The 26,122-nt window shown below is 48.7% G+C and overlaps 1 protein-coding gene across 2 annotated transcripts in view; it reads left to right on the top strand.

The window, feature by feature from the left end:
- ENTREP2 (endosomal transmembrane epsin interactor 2) overlaps nt 1-26,122 on the top strand; it is a 268,948-nt gene that overhangs the window by 225,713 nt on the left and 17,113 nt on the right. For both annotated transcript variants that reach the window (XM_058428021.1, XM_032175903.2), the window contains 3 exons: nt 6,371-6,478; nt 20,517-20,677; nt 21,192-21,327. In XM_058428021.1, coding sequence (XP_058284004.1) covers nt 6,371-6,478; nt 20,517-20,677; nt 21,192-21,327 — 405 coding nt within the window. The remainder of the gene's footprint in view (nt 1-6,370; nt 6,479-20,516; nt 20,678-21,191; nt 21,328-26,122) is intronic.

Below are 26,122 nucleotides of genomic sequence, written 5' to 3'. Positions count from 1 at the left end.
TGATGCGTATGAAAACAGAGGTCAGAGTTGGTGTTTCTGTCTGTGAGTAGTTTCATTTCGTAGCATATGCAAAATTAATATTTTTAGAAAGGCATTCATTTAAATGACAGCGGACTATGTGGTCAATAAAGTTGAAATTTCTAGATTGAGGACAAAGGTATTGCTTATATTTTAGAAATGGTACATTAAGAGATGTCACTATTGGCCAGGAGCGCTGGCTCACGTCTATAATCCCAGCACTTTGGGAGGCCAAGGCGGGTGGATTACCTGAGGTCATCCTGGCCAACATGGTGAAACCCCGTCTCTACTAAAAATTCAAAAATCCGCTGGGCGTGGTGGCGTATGCCTGTAATCCCAGCTACTCCGGAGGCTGAGGCAGGAGAATCACTTGTACTTCGGAGGCGGAAGTTGCAGTGAGCCGATATCGCCCCACTGCATTCCAGCCTGGGCGACACAGCGAGACTCCATCTCAAAAAAAAAAAGATGTCGCTATTTTAGTTATAACTTTGAATTGCCCTCTTGAGATACATAAAATATATACTCGAGTTCTAATTATGACTTCATTCACCAGCAGGATTGTTTTAAGACTACAATGAGTCCAACTTCCTGCTCAAAAATGTGCTAAAGCTTCTGGCTGAGCCTTAAGACATCTTAGAAGCTCTTCCTCACAGGAGAGAAAAGGCACCCAGCCAGCTACTGCACACATGGATAAATCTGTCAGTTATCTAGAATCCAGCACAAAATTCATGTCACTTAGAGGAAAACTATGCTGAGGTGTATCTTTAAGGTGAGAATGGTAATTTCATCAAAGAAATGCCCTCTTCTGTAGGGAGCCTGCGGAGGCCCCCAGACCCCTGAAGTCTGATGGATCTGGAGAGGGGATTGAGGACACACGTGGGCCCGCAGATACAGCAAGGACATCTGCAAGGTGAAGGCACATTTGAACTCTGTAGGGATGACTCCTGGTCCACACCCCCAGTTCTGATCTCCATCGTCAGCCCCAGCCCCAAATTTCCAACCATTTGCCAACATCTCAGTGGGTCAGGCCCACTGGTAATTCAGCCTCCACATGTCCCAGACCACTTCAGGTGTTTTTTGTTTGTTTGTTTTTCTTCCAGACAGAGTCTCACTTTGTTGCCCAGGCTGGAATACAATGGCATGATCTTGGCTCACGGCTACCTCCCCCTCCCAGGTTCAACCGATTCTCCTGCCTCAGCCTCCTGAGTAGCTGGGATTACAGGCATGCGCCACCACTCCCGGCTAAATTTTTTGTATTTTTAGTGGAGACGGGGTTTCACCATGTTCGTCAGACTGTTCTCGAACTCCTGACCTCAAGTGATCCTCCCGCCTCGCGTGAGCCACTGCGCCCGGCCTGCTGAGGTGTTTGTTAAGACTGCTTCTCTCCCGCAATCCCTGGCCCACGCGCAGGCCATGGGACTCATGTTTCCACTCACCAGACATCTTTCTACTATATCTGCACACTCATCCCCGTCTCCCCTACCCCAGTAAACAGCCACACCCTTTTGTTCTGAACTTCAGAGTCGCCCTCAGACCGGCATCTGCATGCCTTCTCCTGGGCTCTGCTTGACTCCTCTCCGGTACTGCCTCACAGGTCACTGCCCTGTGTCCAGTCTCACTTCAACCGATGTTTACTCCATCTGTAGTTCTGTGTTAGGCCCTCCCTGCAAAGGTGTCTTTCTCAATCAATTCTGAAAACAGATTGCATGGGCTGGGCACGGTGACTTGCACCTGTAATCCCAGCACTTTGGGAGGCCAAGGCGGGTGGATCACCTGAGGTCGGAGTTCAACACCAGCCTGGCCAACATGGTGAAACCCCATCTCTACTAAAAATACAAAAAAAAAAAAAAAAAAAAAAAATAGCCAGGCGTGGCGGGCGCCTGTAGACCCAGCTACTCAGGAGGCTGAGGCAGGAGAATTACTTGAACCTGGGAGATGGAGGTTGCAGTGAGCCAAGATCACGCTACTGCACTCCAGCCTGGGCGACAGAGCGAGACTCCATCTCAAAAAAAAAACACCACCACCACCACAAACAACAACAACAAAAAAAAACAGGTTGTATGACCTCTTTCCCAGCATCACACATCTTCGGTGGCATTCCATCACCTGCAAAATACAATCTAGGCTCCTCAGCCTCCCTCCAGCCCCACCTGTGCCTGCTGTTTGCCACAACTAAGCCCCCATCCTGCTGCATGTCTAGCAGCTGTAGGAGCAGGGAGGGCAGTGGAGATGCTTATAGTAACATGCACAGGATCCCTAAGGCGGTCTGCCTAGTCCTGCTACAAACACCTAGAAAACGCAAACAAAAAAGCCACTGAGAGCTTCTGGCCAAGATGGAGTAGCAGGACACTGGATTTAACCTCCTGCCTGAAACAGCCCCCCAAAATGGACACAGTGTAGGAAGACACTATCAGGCAATGAAGGACCCTGATCCCTGAGGGGTGGGTGATAAACAAGGTGAGCCCTACGATTGCTCCAGCTTACTGCCTTGAGAGAGTTTCCAGGTTCAGTGCTGGAAAGGGAACTCAGCAGGGTCCCTGCAGACTCCCTGGGGTGGGCTTAGAGAGCTGAGAGTCTGAGGGGGATCAAGGCCTGGAGACGAGAGTTCTCAGGACAGAGCACCAGCGAGGGCAGAGCTGCACCAGGAGAGAACCAGGGGGGTCTTCAGAGGGTCTGCCTGGAGTTGTCAGTTGGATGCTGGTTAGCACGTGCATATGAAGAAACGACCTGAGCCTGGGAAAAGAACTGCCCGAAAGGATTAGTGATAATAGTGCCTGGTGCTCACACAGGAACAGTGCCTGTTCCCACATCATTCAGGGACTCGGATAGGCCTTACCTCCGAAGTGGGGAATAGTTAGCCCTAAACTGAGCCTTGCCTTGGTTCTGCCTAACGCTTCTTTTTTTTTTTTCTTTTTATTAGACGGAGTCTCACTCTGTTGCCCAGGCTGGAGTGCAGTGGTGCAATCTTGGCTCACTGCAAGCTCCGCCTCCCGGGCTCATGCCATTCTCCTGCCTCAGCCTCCCGAGTAGCTGGGACTACAGGTGCCCACCACCACGCCTGACTAATTTTTTGTATTTTTAGTAGAGATGGGGTTTCACCGTGCTAGCCAGGATAGTCTTGATCTCCTGACCTCGTGATCTGCCCACCTTGGCCTCCCAAAGTGCTGGGATTACAGGCATGAGCCACCACGCCCGGCCGGTTCTGCCTAATGCTTCTTAAGTTCAGGACTCATTTTTCTGCCTTCACATGTGCACGGGGTTCTATAAACTTGCGAAAGTGTTTAAACACTGTATGTTAACCACCTTCCATGATATTATCCTAATCACACTTCTTTACTGTTAGTGTGGGCTTGAGAACTGATGAGCAGGTTCTGAGGAAGAGGATTGGGCAATGGTGTCTGTAGGAGAACAGGGAATTGTCCAGAGGATGTTACAGATTGGAACACATGGGCTCATGTATGCATGAACAAGCCCTGAGGATGCTGCTAGACTCTGTGTGCCCACATCCTAGTGCACGCACAGGGCGTGTCAGTGAGGGCGGCATTCCTCATCTCCTCTTGAGCACTTGCCAACCCCTTGATTAGATAATTGAAACTAATCTGATTAATGCCATAGCCTTTGTGGTGAAAGATTCATGTTTTCTGATAGCTTTTTGAGTGTGTACAGTATTTTGTACACTTGTATATGAAAAGATTTAATTGAAGGACATACTATCCTTTTAAATCTTTTTTATTCTATTTCTGGCATGGATTTGAGAGTAAGCTTCTCAATGAAGGATATATTGCACTTCGACTGTTAAAACTCCATCAAGTTTACCCTCTAAGATAGAGCACAAGACGGAGATGTCTGCTTTCATTATCTTAGTCGTCTTATATTTTTATTTATAATGCTCAAGGTTCTAGCTAGAGCTACAAGGCAAAAAAAAAGAACAACAACAATAATAAAATGTAATAAAATGGAAAGAAATCAATAAAACACTTGCAGATGGCCTGATTGTCTACATAGAAAATCCCCTGGCATCTTCAAAAAATTGTGAGAACTAATAATTTCAGCAAAGTCCCAAGATATCAATTTCAGCAAAGTCTCAAGATATCACATAAGACATACAAAAATCATCACATTTCTATGTACCAACAATGAACATTTGGAAAATGAAATTAAAAACATAAAAAGGAACCTCAACCTAAAACTCACATCTTATTCAAAATTTAATATAAAATGGATGATATTAGCTGGGCACAGTGGTATGCACGTGTGGTCTCAGTTACTGAGGAGGCTGAGGTGGGAGGATCACTTGAGCCCAGAAGGTCGAGGCTGCAGTGAGCCATGACTGTGCCACTGCACTCCAGCCTGGGCAACAGAGCAAGACCCTATCTCAAAACAAAAATGGAGCATAGACTTAAATGCAAACTATGAAACTATAAAAACCTTTAGAAAAAAATGGGAGAAACTGTTCACAATCTGGGGCTTGACAAAGTTTTAGACTTGACACCAAAAGTATGGAACAAAAGTTGATCAGTTGGATCTCAAGAACATTAAAATTTTTTGTTCTTTAAAAACTCAGATATAATGGACTTAATGCTTGTGTCCTTCCAAAATTCATATGTTGAAATTCTAATTCCCAATATGTTATTATTTAATAGGAGGCAGGGCCTTTGGGAGGTTGTTAGGTCATGAGGGTAGAGTCCACGTGATGGGGTTAGTACGCTTTTAAAAGAGGCACTAGAGAGCTCCCCCTGCCCTATTTTCACTAAGCAAGGACACAGTGAGACATTATCCATCTTCAGCCAGGAAGCAGGCCCTTACCAGAATCCAACAGGCTGGCACCCTGATCTCAGACTTCCAGACTTCAGGGCTGTGAGAAGTGACTGTTGTTAGAGCCACCTGGTCGATGGTATTTTTGTAATAGCAGCCTGAGCTGACTAAGACTCTATATGAAACATGAAAAGACAAGCTACAATCTGGGGGAAAATATTTGCAAACCACCTATCTGACAAAGAACTAGTACCTAGAATACATAAAGAACTCTCATAACTCAACACCACACAAAAAAAGTAAGCATTACAATTAGAAAATGGGCAAAAGACATGAACAGACATTTTACCAAAGAGCATCTCTAGATGGCAAATAAGCACATGAAAAGATGTTTGACATCATTAGCATCAGGGAAATGCAAATTAAAACCTTTTATAAAGGAGTATCATTATGCACCTGTGAGAATAGCTAAAACACAAACAGTGACACCAAATGTGGGCAATCATGCAGAGAAACCCAATCACTCATACACTGGTGGTGGGAATTAAAAATTGTTCAGCCACTCTGGAAGGCATTTTTGCAGTTTTTAAAATAAAACTAAACATGCAAGTACTGTACAAATCAGCAATTGTACTCTTGGATATTTATCTCGGAGAAACAAAAACTTATGTTCACACAAAAACCTATAAACAAAGGTTCACAACAGCTTTATTTGTAATAGCCCACAACTGGAAAACTGGAATACCAAAATCCCAGGTATTTTTCAGTTGTTGAGAATTAAACCAATGTGCTACATCCATACGGTGGAATACTACTCAGCAATAAAAAGGAGTCAACTACTGCTACATGCAACAACCTGGATGAGTCTAAAGGGAATTATGCTGAGTGGAAAAAGCCAATTCTGAAAGGTCACATGCTGTGCAATCCACTTATGCAACATTCTTGAAATGACAAAATTATAAAAAATGGAGAACAGACTAGTGATTGACAGGGGATCGGAACTGGGGGTTAAATGGGGAGCAGGGAAAGGGAGGTGAGTGTGTCTATAAAATGTCAACACTGGGGGGGACCCATGTGGTGATGGGACTGTTCTGCATCCTGACTATACCAATGTCAGTATTTGGCTGTGATATTGAACTACAGATTTGCCAGATGTTACCATTAAGGGAGAACGAGTAAAGGGTACCCAGGATCTCTCTGTAGGATTTCTTACAATTGCATGTGAATATACAATTAAGATAAAAAGTTTCACTTGAGTTATAGGTTGTGATTGATAAAAATTGCCCACGTCCTTAAATGTTGGCCACCTTATGATTTTCTTAGACATGTTACTGACTACCTAATAATTATCAAAATTGTAAAACACATTGTTGAGTATTATGAATACTTTGATCATCATTGTAATGGAATAAACGAATGTGTTTCTATGAAAGGCCAATTTTGATTATGAGGAAAACACAGACACACACAAAACAAAACCTCCGTGAAGTGGATGGTCATCGACCTCGCCAATTCTAGGCCCTGGCAGGAGAGCTAAGGATTCTGCTATCTGGGATTTCGGGATGAGGCTGACATTCTCCTGCACCTTTCCTCGCAGGATCTCCTCTTCAGCGTGTGTGCCCTCAACGTCCTGTCCACTATCGTGTGTGCGCTGGCCACAGCCATGTGCTGTATGCAGATGGTCTCCTCCGACATCCTGCAGATGGTGAGTGGCCTAATCCCCTCCTCCTCTGCGCGGTTTGAAACCAGTGTAGGAGTGGACGCTTCTGGCTTCAGCCAGATGCGGTGAGGACAGTGGCCCCTGACAGTGCATGGCACCTGGAGGCCACCTTGTGTTGCCCTCTGGAAGACCAAGCATCTGCACACGTGGCGCCGCTGATGTATTTATTTTAGGTGTTGTTGGAGCTCCATGTTGACAGGGTTCTACCACTGTCATGTTCTCTAGGATGGCCCCTGGCATGTGCCCTTGAGTCATGTAGTGAAATTCCTGCAGCCCTGGACATCCCCTGGACCCAGCACCTCCAAAGCAAGGTGCCTTCCTTGGGCTTCATAATTCTCTTTTAATCTGGGAAGTTTAGAGGTGTTAGAAGATCAGTTCTTTTCCAATTGGAAAATTGCTAACCTGTGCATTTTTGATTTGCTAATGAACCCTGAGCTCATACTCCAGCAGCCAGTCACTGGCCATCATTTGACCCTTTGCCCAGGGTCGTACACAGGAAGACCTGCTACTCACAGGGGCAGCGAGGAGGCCTGGAGCGTGGTTCACTAACACATATTAAAATATGTGGGTTATTAATACACATTTATCAATACACATCTCATAAATAATGAACGCTCTTCCCCTTTCAATGTGAATGGAACACAGCCTACTGATCAGAATGCTACTGAGTACAACAAAGAGAAATTGATGAAAAAATATTGTTTTTCCATGGTAAGGGTAGGAATATCCATGTGCGTGCACGTGTGTGTGTATGTGTGTGTGTCTGTCTCTCTCTGTCTCTGTGTGTGTCTTTCTGCCTCTCTTTCTGTCTCTCTGTCTCTCAGTTTGCCCCTTTGAGACCTACCCTGCTTCCCACGCGATGTTTTATGCATCTTATGCAAGAAAAGGCAGCTGGTTCTTATAGTGGGTTTTTTTAATGTGCTCTTCTTTGTCATTCACACTGTGGCAGTCAACATCAGTTAATCAAGATACAGGGCCAGAGAGCATCATTACCAAGACGTTAAAAATTCATTGGTCCTAATTGCATGCCACGGGAGTCTCTCCCTCCCGGTGTATATCCACACAGCTGTCAGAGCCAGGCTGCCCTTTCTGGGAGGATGCAGTTTTCTGAAAGGTATCTAATTAAGCAGTTCTTCGGTAGCCATGAACTTCCGCCCTTGTTCATCGGGGCCTCATGTTGGCAATTTTCTCCAACGTGTTCTGTAAAGGAAAGGTTAAGTACCAGGGGCTTCTCCTCACCTCAGCAGATTTTACTATTGATCTGTAAGTATCACATCAATTTGACCAAACTTACAGAACTAGAGGCATGTAAATGCTAAAAGTTTGCATTCTTCTGGTTTTTATGCATTAAAATGAAAATTGCCAACTAAATCAGAATAAAGTGAATTCTCTTTATGAGAGCATATACGATTATAACAGCAGTGTGCAGAGCCGCTCTGTAGTTGTGATGGGTGAGGCATGAGCAGGCGTGGAGCCGTGCGTCTCGAGCAGGCGTCGAGCCGTGCGTCTCAGGCCAGGCGCGCCAGGGTCTGAGTCCCACCTCTTCCGCATTCGAGGCAGGTGACTCTGGGTGTGTCACTGAACCTACCTGTGCGTCAGTTTCCTCACCTGTGAAGTGGAATGAATGGGATGCCTGGGGATCCCTAATACGTGTGATATGTTTGATTTGAAATGTGCAGGGAATATCAGTCTGTCACTGGGACGTCGCAGCAATGTCTGCAGACACGGTGGCTGAGGCTCTTTACCAGCAGAAAATACTGTGCAAGGGAAAGGCAGGCTGCGGCGACAGCGGCTGCCGTCAGAAGCCCTGTTGTTTCCTCGTTGAGTACTTTGTGGGTGAGTTTGCCTCACACCCCTGGCTTGGAAGCAGAAATACCGGGGTTCCTGCCAGCACATCCTTTCCACTCTGTGACGGGTACCACGGGAGCCCAAGGCTCTGCTCTCCTGATGAGACCCCGGCTGTGCTGCCGGGCTTCAGAGTCATGGGCGAGGAAAAAGAGAGCTGGTGATGGGTGAATCCACACTTCCCTGATTCAGATGGTGGCCATGGCGCCCTGTGGGACTGGCACAATCTTGGGCACATCACTGCCTGTGGGACCCCGTTTCCTCGGCTCTAAAGATGAAGTGTGTGCCCTGCTGTCCTCACAGAGCTGCTGACGGGATGAGTCCGCTCATCTGTGGGAATGGGATTTGAAGGAACGTGGTGGCCACATGGAGGTCGGCTCTTGCCATGTGGGCTGGAGGCTTGAGCCAGGCTGACTGTGCGAACCATTCCCTACCAGTAGCTTCCGCAGTTCACCCCTGCGCCATTTCTGCTCCAGGAAGCTGGGCCATGAGCTTTCCAAGGGACAGTTGTAGCTATTCCTAACTACTTTATGCCAGTGATATTTGTTATAATTACATATTCTAGTACTATGTAAAGCCATGAATTATGAGTGCAGAAAGATAATTGTTTCTGGTACAGCACAGTCGAGTTCTTTGGAAAGGTTCGGTGAAAGGGTGCTGCTGAATATATTGCTGTCCATTAGATGCAAGTGAGACAACTATGGCGGTTGTGATAAATGCTGATAAAAATCTAGAGGAGTCGGGCCTGGTGGCTCATGCTTGTAATCCCAGCACTTTGGGAGGCCGGCAGATCACCTGAGGTCAGGAGTTCAAGACCAGCCTGGTCAACATGGTGAAACCCCGTCTCTACTAAAAATACAAAAATTAGCCGGGCATGGTGGCACATGCCGATAATCCCAGCTACTCGGGAGGCTGAGGCAGGAAATTGACTTGAACCTGGGAGGCGGAGGTTGCAGTGAGCCAAAATTGCACCATTGCACTACAGCCTGGGCGACAGAGCAAGATTGAGACTCAAAAAAAAAAAAAAAAAAAAAAAAAATCTAGAGGGAGTCCACATACACATTGCTTGACAAGTGCCTTTCAGCTCTAGCCCCACTTTAAAAACACAGAAAAGGGTTGTTAGATTGGATGCAGCTTATGCAGGAAAGACCACGAGGCACTCCACACAGCAGACTGACTCTCAGAAGAGGCTTTATTCAGGCAGAAAAAGGTCAGTCCATGTATGTACAGTCAGCCCCCATTAAGCCAACCGTAGATCGACACTATTCAAAGAAAAAACACAATAAAAATAACAAAACAACAACAAAAATATAAATAAAAAACAATACAGTATAACAACTATTTCCATAGCATTTATAATGTATTAGGTGTTAGAAGTATTCTAGAGATGATTCAAAGTATACAGGAGGATGTGTGTAGGTTATGTCCAAATACAACACTATTTTATATAAAAGACGTCACCCTCCACTGATTTGAGTATCCAGTGGCAGAGGAGGTTGTCGAAGCAATTCCTTGTGGATTCAGAGGGACACTGTATAAATGTTTTTTTCTTTTACCAGGGATCTGTGAGATGGGGGATTGGGTAACAGCTGTCTTGACATACAATTCTCCTATCATACAATTCCCCCATTTAAAATTCAGCGGTTTTAATATATTCACAGAGTTGTACAACCTTCACCACAATCCATTTTAGAACATTTTTTTAATCCCCAAGAGAGACCCTATAGCCTTTAGCAGTCACCCTATTTCCTTCCCAGCCCTCAGCCCTAGGAAACCACTAATCTACTTTCTGTATCCATGGATTTGCCTGTTCTGCACCTTCCATATAAATTGAATGATACAATTTGTGGCCGTTTGTGCCTGGCTTCTTTCATTTAGCATGATGTTTTCAAGGCTCATTCATGTTTCTACATGTACCAACATTTCATTTTTTTTACGGCCCAACAGTATATCCCGTTGAATCACTATACTACATTTTGCTTGTTCATCAGTTGATGTTCAAATGGGCTGTTTGCCTTCTTGGCTGTTATTAATGATGCTGTTATGAACATCCTTGTACAAGTTTTTGTGCTGACATATGTTTTAATTTATCTTGGGTGTATACCTTGGAGGGGAATTGCTGGGTCATAAGGATGATTCTATTTTTGAGGAACTGCAAGATGGTTTTCCAAAGCAGCTGTCCCATTTTACATTCCTACCGTGAGACCATGAGGGTTCCAGTTTCTTCACATCCACTCCAACATTTAGGATCTTTCTTTTAATTATAACCATCTTAGTGGTGGTGAAGTGGTATTTCCTTGTGGTTTGGAGTTGCATTTCCCTGATAATTAATGATGGTGAACATACTTTCATGCACGGTGGCTATTTGTATATTTTCCCTACAGAAATGTTTTTCAGACCTTTTGCCTATTTTTAAAATTGGGTTATTTGTCTTTTTATTACTGAGTTGTAAAAGTTATTTCTGTATTTCAGGCACAACCCCCTTATCAGATATATAATTTGTACATTTCTCTCCCACCCTGTGGGTTATCTTTTCACTTGAAGCACAAAAGTTTCAGTTTGGATGAAGTTCAATTTCTCTGTTTTTTTCTTTAGTTGTTTGTGCTTCTGGTGTCACATCTAAGAAAGCAATGCCTAAGAGCTTTATAGTTTTACTGTTAGCTCTTACACTTCAGGTTTTTTTTTTTTTTTCCCCTGAGACGGAGTCTTGCTCTGTCACTCAGGCTGGAGTGCAGTGGTGTGATCTCGGCTCACCACAACCTCCGCCTCCCAGGTTCAAGCAATTCTCCTGCCTCAGCCTCCCGAGTAGCAGAGATTACAGGCATGTGCCACCACCCCAGCTAATTTTTGTATTTTTAGTAGAGACGGGGTTTCACCACGTTGGCCAGGCTGGTCTCAAACTCCTGACCTTGTGATCAGCCCACCTTAGCCTCCCAAAGTGCTGGGATTACAGGCGTGAGCCACCACACCCGGCCTACACGTAGGTCTTTAGGCCATTTTGAGTTCATTGTTATACACTGTGTGAGGTAGGGGTCCAGCTTTGTTCTGTTTCCAACACCATTTGTTGAAAAAATGAATCTTTCCCCATTGAATGGTCTTGGTAGCATTAGTCAGAATCAATTGACCATAGATATACGTGTTTATTTCTGGACTCTCAATTCTATTCCCTTGACTTATGTCTGTCCTGATGCCAGTGCCACATAGTTTCAATTGCTGTAGCTTCATAGTAAGTTTTGACATTTGGACGTGTGAGCCCTCCAGATTTGTAGTTTTTGAACATTGTTTTGGATATTCTGTGCCCTTTCATTTCATATGAACTTTAGGATGAGTTTGTCAACTTCTGCAAACAATCCAGCTGGTATTTTGATAAGGATTGTGGTTAATCTGTGGATCAGTTTCAGGAATATTGTCATCTTAACAATAGTAAGTCCTCCAGCCTATGGACATGAGGTACCCTTCCATTCATTTAGATGTTCTTTAATTTCTTTCAGTTATATTTGCAGTTTTCAGTGTGCAACTTTTGCTTTTTTGTTAAATTTATTCCTGAGTATCTTATTCTTCTTGATGCCATCATAAATGGAATTACTATCTTAATTAAATTTTCAGATCATTCATTGCTAATATATAGAAGTACAAATGATTTTTTATATTGATCTCATATCCTGAAACCATGCTGAACTCATTTTGAGCTTTATTGTTGTTGGGTTTTTCTCTGGATTCTTTCTGTATGCAAAATCATGTCACCTGCAAATAGAAATCAGTTTACTTCACTCTGGATGTCTTTTATTTTGTCTTCTTGCCTAATTGCCCTGGCTGGAACCTCCACTACAATGTTGAATAGAAGTGGTGAGAGTGGGCTTTCTCAGCTTGTATCTAGGGGAAGCATCCAGTCTTTCACCATTAAGTAGTATGTTAGCTGTGGGTTTTTCATAGATGCTGTTGATCAGATTCAGGAAGTTCCCTTCTATTCCTAGTTTGATGGGTCTTTTTTTTTTTTTATCAAAAAGAAAGTTAGATTTTGTCAAATGCTTTTTCTGCATCTATTGAGATGACCATGAGGTTTTTGTCCTCTGTTGTCTTAATATGTTGAATTACACAGATTGATTTTTCTGATATTAAGCCAACCTTGCATTCACAAGATAAATTCCACTTGGTCATGATATGTAATCCTTTTTATATTAATAGAAGAGTTGGGAAGTGTTTCTTCCTCTTCTATTTTTGGAAGATTGTTTTGAAGAATTGGTATTAATTATTCATTAAATTTTTTTTTTTGAGATGGAGTCTCACTCTGTCACCCAAACTAGAGTACAGTGGCTCGATCTCAGCTCACTGCATCCTCCACCTCCCACGTTCAAGTGATTCTCCTGCCTCAGCCTCCTTAGTAGCTGGGATTACAGGTATGTGCCACCACATCCGGCTAATTTTTTTTTTTTTTTGTATTTTTAGTAGAGATGGGGTTTCACCTTGTTGGGCAGGCTGGTCTTGGACTCCTGAACTCAGGTGGTCCACCTGCCTCAGCCTCCCAAAGTGCTGGGATAACAGGTGTGAGCCACTACACCCAGCTAAATGTTTTTTGTTTGTTTGTTTGTTTGTTTCTGAGACAAGGTCTCACTCTGTCCCCCCAGCTGGAGTGCAGGGGTGCAATCATGGTTCACTGCAGCCTCTACCTCCTGGGCTCAAGCAGTCCTCCCACTTCAGCCTCCCAAGTAGCTGAGACTACAGGCACACGTCACCATGCCCAGCTAATTTTTTAATTTTTTTGTAAAGACGGGGGTCCCTCTAGGATGCCCAGGCTGGTCTCGAACTCGTAGGCTCAAGTGACCCTCTCTCCTTGGGCTCCCCAAGTGCTTGGATGATAGGCATGAGCCACCATGCGTGGCCCTTCTTTAAATATTTGATAGAGTTCACCAGTGAAGCCATCTGAGCCTGCACTTTTCCTTGTGGATAGTTGTATTATTACTAATTCAATCTCTTGTCACATTTTCTATTCTTCTCAAGTCTGTTTTGGTAGTTTGTGTCTTTCTATGAATTTGTCCACATATACAGGATTTAAGTTAAAGTAAAATGGGTTCAGTATGTATGTATTATGTTTGCATGTGTATGTGTGTGTGAAACTCCCCACTTTAAATAACTTTCTTATTCATTAACCAGGCAACCACTAGTCCCAGAGAAGAAGGCGTCTCTTGGCATCTGTGTGCCTTGGTGTTTTGTGCTTTCCTCAGCATGACTTTCTTCTTACCCTGTCGTTTCTTTGGAGTGTGTCACTTCCCTCCTCCTCCCACACCATGGCCAGCTTCTGGGTTTTCCTGCAGTGGTTTAAGCCATTTAGTTCCAGGTGGAATGTGTTAGAGTGTAAGCTCTTTGGGATGTCCTGTCTATGTCACTCATCCTTAGCCCTTAAATCACAGCATCCCTTCACATCTTCATGACCCCTTTAGATTTAACCTTATAGAAGCTTTACTGCTCGCTGCTGTTTCTGTGTTCTTTACCTTCCTCTATGTTGGCCTCTTTGTTCTGAGCGGGTTTTCATTTCTTGCATTCAGTTGTGGCTTTTGTTGTACTAACTCTTCATTTCTGGTGTTTATTTGTGTCTGACACCTTCAAAGTGAGAAGCACTAATTTATAAAGAGAGCATAATTAAGGAGGAAGGTCACTGTGGGCAAGTGTGTATAAGCCCTTCGGCCACCCTTTCCCAATCAACTAATTTCTTTTCTCAGAAAGAACCTGTGGGAAGCCCCCCCAGCCACAGCTCCAGCCCCCACAGCCCTTCTCTGGTGCCCTGTTGTGCAGCGCCCTACAGAGGGGTGCTGGGCTGAGGGGATGACAGCCATGCCCTGGCCTCCTGCAGGAAGGAGCACCTCTTCCCAATTTGCCCCTGAGACAGCCCTGCAGCCTGGCAACTCTGCTCCACTGTGCAGGTCTCAGCCCCACTTCCCCAGCCCCTCTCCCTGCTCCTCCATGTTAGAAGGACGGACCCAGGCTGTGATTTCTACTGTGATTGATGTGCTGACAACTTACACAATTGATCAAAATTCCAGCCATAACCGTTTTTCAGGAAGAGTCCCGACTTTGTGTTTACTGATCTGTTCACTTCTTTGCTCACTCATTCATTCATTCAGTTAGTCAGCAATTATCTCAGGGGCCTTGCTACGTGTCCAGTCCTGGTGGGAATCTAAGAATAGCAAGAACAAGTCCTCCAAAGAACCTGAAACTCCCATCTTATTTCTGTGGATCAGCAATTTGGGATCATTAACTGCCGATGGAACTAACATAATGCATGCTTGTATCCATGAGAAGCAAAGCGTTCTGCCTGTTGTCAAAACTGATGAAGCTGAGCTACTCTAATATCTGTGGAAATCGTGGCAAAAGACATTCTGATGATACAATGCGGTTGATTGACATCATTTAGTGGAAAAGGTTTTTGATCAGTTAAGTGTCTGTAATGTCATTTTTTTTGTTTTTAGATGTTATCTCATTCTTCCACTTTTCTGTTACATTGTTTTCTTCTTCACTTACTTCCTTGCCAGCTGCTGCAGCCTCAGGAATATCATCTACTATGACATGTATCTCCATTAGGCATGCGCTTGTTAATTTCATCTTTCATTATTGTCATTTAGGTAGCTGTCCGCCCTCCCTACAGAGTTGACCTCCTTTAGACAGTGCAGAGGGGGCACTGTGCCTTCCATAGCGTGGTAACTGTGGGTTTGCCCATGGAGCTGGTTAAGCGGTGCTGGCTGGTCAGGGACACGACACCACCCCATGGGAGCCACAGCATCACCAAGTTCACCAGTATCTTCTCTCTGCCTCACCCCAGCATTGGCTGCACCTGCTGGAGACGGCGCTCCAGGGACCCACAGTGACCTTGAGGTCCTTGAGGCCTGGGCTCCACAGAATTGTCTCTGGACAGTAGGTGCTACTTATCTATCAGACCAGAAACAACAGGCGGCTACTTCATCCAAACAGCTAATGCAGACAATCATAAAAATGATGTGGACACACCATCGTTTTTCTTTGATGTTAAATATGCTAATGAGCACCTCTCCACAGTCATCTCATTTGGGGCCGTGGTCATCCCTTTGGTTATGGGTCTGTTGTCCTGTCTGGGTGTATTTCTTGCAGAAAGTTCATGGAAATCACACCATCAATGATTTTCAGATTCAGTTCCTCTAAAGTGGAGCCAGCCAGGGGAAGCCAGCCAGGGGAAACAGACCTTCCCTAGATTTTTATGATTCTTCTCTGCTCTTAGACCTTCCTTGCCTGGACTTGACTTGGCAGTGGTTTCTGCTTGGCTGCCCTCCTTTATCCAGTCTTTCCAAAGCATTCAACTTGGTTTTCACAGAACGAGCAGCTCTTTCTATCTGCATTCCTATTTCCTTGTGCAATTACAGTAGTAATGAACACAGGCCTCACCCTGTGCAGTAAGGCACCCTGGAGCCCTGGGTGGGCATGGAACCTACCTGGGGGTGGCGGCAGGACCAGGGAGCCACAGGGCGGGCTCTCCCCAGGGTCCGGAGCACAGAGCAGGAGCTCCAGCTCATCTGCAGGGTTGTCCAGGAGGAAGTTGATTCAGCAAACTTTGGTAGTAACAAGCCTGCTGTTTCTACCAAGTCTAAGGAAGGCAGAGGGAGAGGACCCTTCCCTGTAATTCTGAGTCTTTCTGGAAAAACTCAGAGGGGTGTGTGCTCCCTTCAGGAGCCAGGATGTGGCGAGGACATTGGTGGAAGGAGCAGGGAGAGTGGGTGCTGGGCAGGAAACCACTAAATGTAAAGGGAGGTGAGCAGACCTGGCTGGGACCCAGAGGAATGGGCAGCTCAGAGCTCCACGGTGTTTCTGGAAATCCCCGGCCCTTGTACACAGACCCCTGACGCCTGCCCTGCCCTACCTTGTTCCCGATGGCAGGAGATGGAGGCATGGGCTGGATGAGCTCATACTGATGATCCAAGCCTTCCTTTCGGCCACACAGCACTGCTGTCTGGGTCTGTGTGAGCAATGGTGCTTCTCAGGGAAGGGGACTGAGACTCACAGGATCAGAAATGTGCTCACATCCTGTGGGGCCTCAGTGCCCAGGCAGGGCCCAGAGACAACTGACTTGCGGTCCGACTCCCGGTCCCAGGCAAGTTGACCTCTTCACGCTGTCCCTCAGATCCCAGACTCTGGGCTGTGTGGATAGACCGAACTGTTCGGGGCTCTGTGTTAAGTGGGCTTTGGGAAGCTGCCCAAGGCCAGGTAGCCTTAGTTCTTATCCTCCTTCACTTCCACATGCACCCGGAAGGACAGCACACACCTGAGTTCGGATCCCCTCTCCCCGGAGCAGACTGAGCAGGGGCTCTTCTCCAGCGGGGTCTCAAATCCTCACTCCTGTTGTGCGGGGACAGCCCTGGGCACTAGTGATGCCCACGTCAGGTGCGTGAGCCCCAGCTGGGCACCAGACACAGGTGTACATTTGTCACCACATGGATCAGAGGAGGCAGTTACAGAGCAGGGCAAGCAGAGCCACCTGGGAAAGAAGGGACTGTTCGGAGCCCCTTTTTTGCCCTCCACCTCCAGGTGCAGAGTTGAGCTTTATACCTGGCAGTCAACATGCAGGTGAGGCTGCAGAGCCTGGAGCTTGGGCGGGGTGGGGGAGGGGTGGCTACCCACTGGCTTTTCAGGGTCACAGGCATTTCCGCTGGTCCTGAAGGTGACTGGGAGGCGCCAGGTGAAAGGGAGGTGGGGAGCTGGGAAGAGGGGAACAATACGTGTTTGACAGTAGGGATTAGAGCAGGTTTGTTCGAAGAGCGGGGAGTTTGGGGGCGCTGGGTTAGGAAGCTGGAAACCAGATGGAGTTCAGTGAGCCAGGGTCTCATTAAAATCTTTTCAACTGCAGTGACCTCATCAGATTGATTTAAAAACAGCTGTGGTAGCAGGATGGCGACCAAATTACAGAGACAGAAAATCAAGGCAGAGAGGCACACAGGTTAGAAGCTCCTGCGAGGAGGAGGTGGACAGGGGCTGAGCAGAGGTGCCCCGCAAGGAGGCGTCTGCCCGTCTCCTCTGCAGAAGTTTACTGAGTACCCGCTGTGTGCGATTGTGAGAGGGCACAGAGGTGGGTAAAATAGATGTGCCCCAGATGGTCAGGAAAAGAAATTGCTCTTAGGATTTCAACACAGTTACGGGGAGCAGGTTACTTGGGTGTGGAAGGCTGAAGGAACAGAAGAGGGTGCTGAAGTTAAGGAGAGAGGAATAACTGCGGAGGGCAGCTCTCAGCCCGCAGAGCCGGGGAACTGAAGGGAGGAAGTGGGAGGGCGCAGGAAACCCGCAGCTCCCCCCTCGCCCCGCAAGCCGGCCAGGTACCCTCTGGCGCCCCCTACAGGCAGAGCCCGCCCGCAGCCCGGGCAAGGTAGCCTGGGAAGCGTAGTCTGTAGACCTCCAGCCCAACCCTGCATAGCGGAGGGCAAAGCTGGCCACCCTGGGCCGCGAGACACACCGTGACCTGATTAAACACACACTGGTGGTGGGGAAGAGAGGGGAGACGTCAAGCGCCACTTGCAAGATTCTCGCTGGGGAGGCTGAGGAGTCAAGGTCAAAGGATCCCTGGGAACGAGTCCAGGAAGGTGGGGCCGGAGCAGATGCAGAAAGGCGACCCGGAGCAGATGCAGCCGCGTCCTTTAACCTTTACATAGCCTCCAGTGTGTGGCAGCCTGTGCTCACTTGCACCTGCGGAGAGGGTCCCTTGCACCTCTGCCCCTCTTCAAATGCTTGTTCTCCTTCCTGGTGGAATGATGCCTTGAACTGGAAAGTGTTTTGGTGTCTGCATGTCATTAGTTTTGCTTGAGTATGTCATTGATTTTTTTCTAATTTCTGATAGAGACTAATTGAAAATATTTCCTGATTAGACCTGAGGGCATTTGCCCTCGCCCTGCCTCTCAGCTCTGTGCAGCAGGCATCAGGACTGACAGCCTCCAAGGCGGAGGACGACAGACGCACATGGCGTCCTGCTCACAGCCGAGGATTCGCCTCTGTTTCGGACAATTAAACACACGCAGCCGTGGGTCGGTCCAGCCAGAGAGGCGAGGAGTGTGCTCTGTGTGTTAGGAGGCCCACGGGAGCCATTTTCCTGTGATGTGTTAGACCTTTAGACACGGCCACCAGCCTTTCTCCGTCAACCTAGAGCATGCTTATTTCACAGCGCTTGACCCCGTTCAGAATCGTCACCTCACCCCTACTAGTGCAAAAGTGCTTCACGTCCTGGCTTCTGTCAGCTCCAGCCCACCCTACGCTTGCTGCCAGAAGGCACCTCCTACCACGCAGCTCCAGTCCCCCTGCTCCCCAGCTCCAAAACCCTTACAGGCTCCCCAGTGCCCCAGAATTAAGAATTGACTTCCAGAGCCTTATCTATTTGCTTTTCTTAAACACATCCTTCCCTGGCTCACCTGTTCTGGGGGTTGAGTGTCTCCCTGAGCGCCCACTAGATGAAATCCCACCAATCTTTCAAGACCCGTTCAGAATGCCTTCTTCATGAATGCTTTGGGGACCGCAGTCCCCACACAGTGCTTGGAGACCTCACTGTTTTCTAATGGAGCTGTCCTTGCTTGTGTAGGGTGATTCTGGGTCCCTGTCTTCCCCTCAACACACACACACACACACACATGCATACACACACATACACATACACACAGAGACACACACACATCTACGTGCACATACACATACATACACATATACACATGCACATACACACATGCACATAACATATACATACAAACACACACACATATATACACAGACACACAGACACACATAACATGCACATGCACACACACATACACATGCACACACACAAACATACACACATACACAACACACAGACACATACAGACACACACACACACACACACACTCACCCTTCCTCTCCTTACCTCACCTGCCCTGCGCCCAGAGCTTTTGCAGCATGGATCTTTTTGCCGGGTAGAGCCCCACAGGGCGGCATTGACTGGAGCCGGAGCAATGTCCCAGGCATCTCACACCACAGGTGACCTCTGGGTAGCAGAGATGTGAAGGTGGAAAGAAAAGCAGTTGGCTGCTGGTTAGTCCTTCAGAAATGGAAAACTAGGCAGAAACAGGTTTCATTTTTGTTAAAGTGATTTCACCTCACTATTAAAGCAGCATCTCAGTGTTCAAGGTTGGCCAATAGAATGTTCTGGAACTCATGAAGTTGTCTCTCTTTCCTCAGAGCGGTGTTTTACAAACTGTGTCAAATCCTGAGAACTGCAAAATATTAATAGATACTATGTGTCCAAAGGGGCCCATTATGAAATATTTGAGAAATGCAGGGTTAAAGCGTTAAACAGCTAAATAAGTGTTTCAGCACAGCCCTTCTCAGAGCCTTTAACACACGAATGCACAATGCAGGACTCCAAGAAGGGAGAATGTGGCATTTCCCACAGATTCACCACAGGAATTCTGGGGTGGGGTGGGGACATTTTGAGGGGAGGGTCTAGTGTTTTCTCATGAACACACTCAAGAAATGCCGTCTTTGTTTATTTGTTTGTTTTTTCAGACAGAGTCTCACTCTGTTGCCCAGGCTGGAGTACAATGGCACAATCTTGGCTCACTGCCACCTCTGCCTCCCAGGTTCAAGCAATTCTCCTGCCCCAGCCTCCCAAGTAGCTGGGATTACAGGCATGCACCACTATGCCCAGCTAATTTTTTGTATTTTTAGTAGAGACGGGTTTTCGCCATGTTGGCCAAGCTGGTCTCGAACTCCTGACCACAGGTGATCCACCCGCCTCAGCCTCACAAAGTGCTGGGATTACAGGCATGAGCCACCACACCCAGCTGAAGTGCCGTCTTAAACCACGGACGTCAGACAGCCTTCCGTTCTGCAGTCTTTGAGTGCTGTCATCAGAGGGGCCAGGTGGAGTGGTAGGGACGGCATGAAAGACTTCCCAGACCATATGTTTTATTTAAAAAGAGGTATTCTATATAACAGCGTGGGCAACAAAGCGTTTTGAGACTTCTGAGGCGAGGCGTTCCTCCTGGCGCCTTCGTTTTAAAGTGTGTGCTTAGCAGTCATGGCTTGACAGTTGAAATTACAGGCATTCCAAACTGATCATTAAAGCTCATGTATAATTAGCTTAATGAGACACAAGCCACACAAGATGTCCCAGATAACTCTGTGGTTGTCTCTGTTTTCCAGTTCCTTCCGCAGAGGTCACATCCTGCCAACCCCACCTGCGTGACTCCTCACGGAACCGTTCTCCACCAGACCCTGGATTTCGACGAGTTCATCCCCCCACTCCCGCCTCCACCCTATTACCCCCCAGAGTACACCTGCACACCGTCCGCTGAAGCCCAGAGGTTGGTCTCCCGCGGCTGCCCCCATCTCGAAACCACTGAGATCGGCAGCAGTGTCTGGGAGGTGGGAGTTGCAGTGGTCCTGCAGGCATGGTGGTGAGAACAGAGGAGGGGCAGTGGAAGGAGAGGGTCTTAGACATAGAACATTCCCCGTGGCACCTTTGCAACGCAACCCGAAAGAAACCGGAGGCAGACAGGTGTTGAGGCCTTAAGTTCTCATGACATGCAAAGCTGCGGTCGCGTTGCAGTCATTCGTGTAACATGTACAGTTTAATGAAAGATGTAATCAGCTGTATGATTATTTGAATTTTAATGGACAGGTCGGTAGAGTTTATTGAAAATGTTGATGTTGTTCCAGAAAAAAAAACAAAAGTGCAAATCGCCCAGTGACTGAAGCTTTTATTTCACAATGATGGGAAGTATTAGAAGAGGTGAAGCCCTTCTAATGCTTTGAGAGCTGTCAGCACTTCCGCCTCCTTCTTCGGGCAATGACGATGTGATGATTCTCTCTTTTCAGGGGCCTCCACCTGGACTTTGCTCCATCTCCATTCAGCACTTTGTATGACGTGGCCATCAACAGCCCCGGCCTGCTCTATCCTGCTGAGCTCCCACCTCCGTACGAGGCGGTGGTGGGCCAGCCCCCTGCCAGCCAGGTGAGGCCCGGGGCCCCCAGACAAGGCCAGTTCCCATGGGAATGCTAAGGACACCGTCCCGGCCTGCCCTCGGAAGGCACCTCACACCACGCCAGGTACGAGCTGGCTGTGGAGTGAACACTCATGAGCGCCCTGTGCTGAGGCCCCTGGATGCATTCATCTCTCTTGAAGCCTTTCAGCAAACCTGTGGGATGTTGGTCTTATTAGCCCTGTGCTGTAGATGAGGCCACAGGCTCAGAAATGCCAGCCTGGGCCTGGGGCACCCAGTGTCGGTGCTTTTCCCCTTAGCTCCCCAGTTCCGTTTCTGCAGCCACAAGTAACAGCCCAGGTGCAGAGCTTCGTGCTGGTGGGTGGTCTGGGATCTGGGCAGAAGGACCGGGAGAACCCCCAGGAGCAGAGCTGGGTTCATGGACCGAGTACCCAGGGCGCCCCAGCCTGTCTTGATCACACACTGCTGTCACCTCCCTCTGGGGTGGGGAGAAAGCAGCCCTGGGTCCCTGGTCCTGTCTGAGGCCAAGAAGCTTCAGGCCAGGGGAGCGCCTCAGCCGCCAGGTCCTTCCGGCCTTCTCTGAGCTGGGCATGCCAGGCATTCCTGCAGCCTCATGGTGCCTGACATGTGACAGGCAGTATGTTCATGGAGCCTCAGTTTCCTCATCTGTAAAATGGGGATCATAACAGTACCAAGGTCATGGGACGAAATGGGATGTTGTCTGTAATGGAGCCAACAGGACTTGGAACATGGTAAGTTCTAAATTCAGCAAAAGTCAGTCACCCTTTTGGGTATTGTTTCCTCCTCCTCATCGTTGTTGTCATGACTCAGTGTGGAATGCTGCTAGCCAGGACAGAGAGATGGGGACATCTGGAAAAGTCACGTGGCCCATAGTGCAAGAGGTCCTCCAGGGACCCACCCTCCAAGGAATATGGGGTTATGTAAATAGACCAAATCGACAGCTCACTGGTGTCCCTGAAATACAGGCAGAGAAAGCAAGCGACTGGAAAACATATTTTAGGATATCATCCGTGAACATTTCCCCAATCCTGCTAGAGAGGCCAACAGTCCAATTTAGGAAATGCAGAGAACTCCTGTGACAGGCGGTCAGGGAGGTCCTGGAGGCCTCGGGGACTGGGGCATGGCTGGGGAACACAGCAGTGAGTTGGAGCAGAGGGCGTGGGCAGGGGAGACTTGGAGATTCACCAGGGAGGGGCGGGGGTAGGGGCTGAAGCCAATTCTGAGCCCAAGCAACAAGCAGAGGAGAGCAGACGACAGCATGACCAGAAGCATCCAGGCCCACCCAGAACTGCACCCGCTTTGGGCTTCTCAGCAGCCGTGGAGCCCCGGACGGTTATCTCTACCCAGATCACTGGCCAGGCACTGGTACAGGGCATCAGATCAGGCCTGGCCGGCTGCTCGCTGTCTTTGCTGACTCCTGTAAAGACACCCTAGCACAGGGCTCAGACCTTTTGATGTCACCCCCAATGCTGTCCCTGTCACTTTGAGATCCCAAGAGCCCATGTGCACACAAGCCAGGTGGCAATGCTGGTCCCTGTCCCAACCAGTGACCAAGGCAGCGCTGACCCTGAGGAGCCTCTGTGGGTGGAGGAGCAGTTTCCATGTTGGCTGAATAAGCTCACAAGCCCTTCTGACAATCACACCCACAAGGACTGGTCACCATTGCAGGCAGGGTGGTCTTAGGACAGGAAGAGATGCGACTTCCTGTGCCCTGTGGAGTCATATATGGACAGCGCATTCAGACGCTGTAAGGTGCCACGCACCTGGGGAGTCATATATACCACAGGGACCTCCTTCAGGGTGGCTTCTGGTGGGCCAGATCAGTTTCCAGCTGGCCTGTGAGCCCCCAGCACATCCTCACACAAGCAGACAGTCCCCGAGCAGCCTCCCTGAAACACCTGGAGCAGCTAGACAGGCTGCAGACAGTGGCCCCCTGAGCCCCGGCCAGGACCCCCTTTTTACTGTGGGTGCTAGAAGCAGATGTGTGGGAGCTGCCTGTGGAGAAGAATCCTTTAGTCAGGAGCTAGGCATGGCCCTGAAATCCCATTCCTGAACTTGCAGTAATGGAGGTGTTCTTAGATGTTTTTATAAAGCTGAGCTGAGACCTCTGCCTTCCCAATGTTGTTTAGTTTTCCGTTTATGATAAAAATAATTCAAATCAATGTTATCAGTGGAGACAGTTGGCTGTGATAATAGTTGTCATCAGCACTGTGAGGGGAGCCCAGTGCACTGTGAGGCACCTGTCATGATGTCAGGCCCAATTTGGGGGTCCATGGAGGGTCTGGGAGGTCAGGCTGGGTGGGCATCAGGCAGGTGAGGTGCAGGGAGTGGGGCTGGAAGGGCTCCTGAGAGAGGGAACAGCCTGTGCAAAGGCTCAGAGGGAAGAAGGACAGGCACAGCATATCCCCCAAACGGAAGGTCATCCATAAAGAGTCTCAGATGAGTGTGCATGGGTGGTGACCTGTCTGGGTGTGGTGGGTTGAATTCTGGGTGAGTGTCCACCAGATGACAGGAGCTGTAGTTCATAGTGATCAGAGTTAGCTGCCGCTGTCACTGGAGCCTGGGAAATGGGAGAGAGGGAGCCCCACAGAATGACACCATTGCAGGTGGCAGGAGAAAAGCACCCCCATACACGACAGGCTACAGGGCACTAGGGAGGGCTCCCAGGAGCCTGGATTTGCCAAAACCAGCAGTTCCGGAAGAAAGCAATGGGCCAGGTGCTGTCCAGAAGCTAACACCCAGGGCCACGTGGCGCACCGTGGAGGGGCTGCTGGTGACCTTGGCAGAGCAGCTTTGATGGGATGGAGGGCAGGGCTGGACTACGCCAGGTAAAGGAGTGGACGGCACGTGCGCAGGGGAACGCAGGTGTGGCTCTGGTTTTCAGACACCAGTGGGTGCCCCCCTGGGGAATTTGATAATCAAATCCTAATGGCTGGGCCCACCCCCAGGGCTCCTGAGTCAGTAACTGGGGTATTGAAGTTGGGGGTATAAAAGCCTCAGCCCTGCTGCTGCTCCCACTTTGAGAGCAGGAGTAGATCACTCTCGCAGGATGTTCGGTAAATAGGAGAGAAGATGGGATGGTAGGTAGAGGGGAGTGTGGATCTAGGACCTCGAGGAGGTTACCAGGCAGATGTGGAAGGACCTAGATGGTGGGGATGGCAGGCCCAGGACAGGGCCCTCCATGAGGGAAGCCCCTGGGAAGGCAGAGGGGAGGCTGACCGAGGGTGCAAGGCGAAACTCCACGTTGTAGCCAGCAGGGGCACTGGGCAGGGCGGCGGGTGGACCTGGAAACCCCTAAAGGCGGCAGGGGTGTGTGGTTCCCCATGGCTGCTTCGTGGTGAGGGGGCAGCTCTGTCCCCTCCACCGCCTCTGCTCAGTGACCCTGCCTGCTGCCATCACAATTCTAGCCCCACACTGGGACTGGCTCTGAGCCTGCTTCCCGGTTCTCCCTGCCCCTTGGACCCCTCTGCCTCCCGACGACAGGAACCCCTGTCCATGGCGCCCAGGCCCTGGCTTCCCAAGCGCCCTGCCTGCCGGAAGTAGCTTCTGGACCTGGGTGTACCATTCAGTGCCCCACCCCACAGCGGCCCCCGGAAGGAATGAGTTCCTGTTGTGTTCACAATTTTACTGTTTTCTCTAAAGAATAGAATATATTGGAAGGGATCTGGCTGGTTCCGAAAGCAATGCGACACCCTTCTCCAAAACTCTGGGGAATTCTCTCAGTTGAGATTTCTTTCTCAGAACTGCGGTGAGAAAAGCTGAAAGGTCAGAGGCTGATCTCGAATTAGCATGTATTGGCTCGGAGACCCCCAGCTCCCAGCACTGGCAGGGGCACAGCACGACTGCCTGCAGGGCCTGTCCCTGGGCACTTGCCTGGCAGCAGGGCAGCATCCGGTGATGAAGGGACCTCTAGAGCCCTCAGGCCCACTCTCTTTGACCCCATGGCCTGGGAGCACTTTTCAATTCACAGCCGTGTCTGGGAGTCTGGAAGTCAAAGAAACCCATTACTGTCCACAGAGGGAAGGCCCTGCCGCCAGCTGCGCCCCCAGCTGTCCCCTCCCCAGGCAGCAAGGCCCCCCTGACTAGACAGCGAGGAGCGCCCCTTCACAGCACGACCCTGCACCCCGGGCGAGGCAGGCTCAGTTGCTCCTCCTTGTTAGGACAAATGGCGTAGAAAGTGCCCTCAGCACTCGTTTGGATAAAGAGAGGAGGCTGCAGAAGGCGGGCTCTGCAGGGAAGGAGCTGACTCTGGGGCGGGCAGGGGGTGTGCTGGGGAAGAGGTTTAACACAAGAGGGGGCAGCCTCCACGAGGGTGGGCTCCGTGAGCACTCGCCTGGGTGATGGGCTGTGCACACTTCCCTTCTGGCTTAGGTCAGATGCCGGGTTAGGGTAGGATTAGGTCAGATGCCATTCTTTTCCCTGTGGTTTGAGGCTGTACTCTTCAGCCAGTGTTCAAGGAGTGAGTTTCTTTTGATAGCAGGAAAGTGATTGAGAAATTACCAATTGGATATTATTGTCTGGGTGGCAAGTGTATGTTTCAGGGACCACTGATGACAGTGGTCCTCCACAGGATATAGGACAGAATCCCTGTCACGGCACTCTCATATGGAGACCGCACAGAGAAAAACTTCTTTGAGGCTTCTGCAGAGGAATCGGGCCTGGTGATCTGGGTGGGCTGGGGTGCGTGTAGAGGGGGAGGTGATATAGGGGGGCTTGTCGGGGGGCTGGGGTGTGTGAAGGAGGAGGAGGTGATTTGGAGGACTGGGGTGTGGAGGGGGAGGTGAT

Source organism: Hylobates moloch, unplaced genomic scaffold, assembly GCF_009828535.3.
Source record: "Hylobates moloch isolate HMO894 unplaced genomic scaffold, HMol_V3 SCAFFOLD_14, whole genome shotgun sequence".
Lineage (NCBI taxonomy): Eukaryota > Metazoa > Chordata > Mammalia > Primates > Hylobatidae > Hylobates > Hylobates moloch.
The sequence above is the reverse complement of the archived record's forward strand: the minus strand, read 5'-3'. Positions and strand labels throughout refer to the sequence as shown.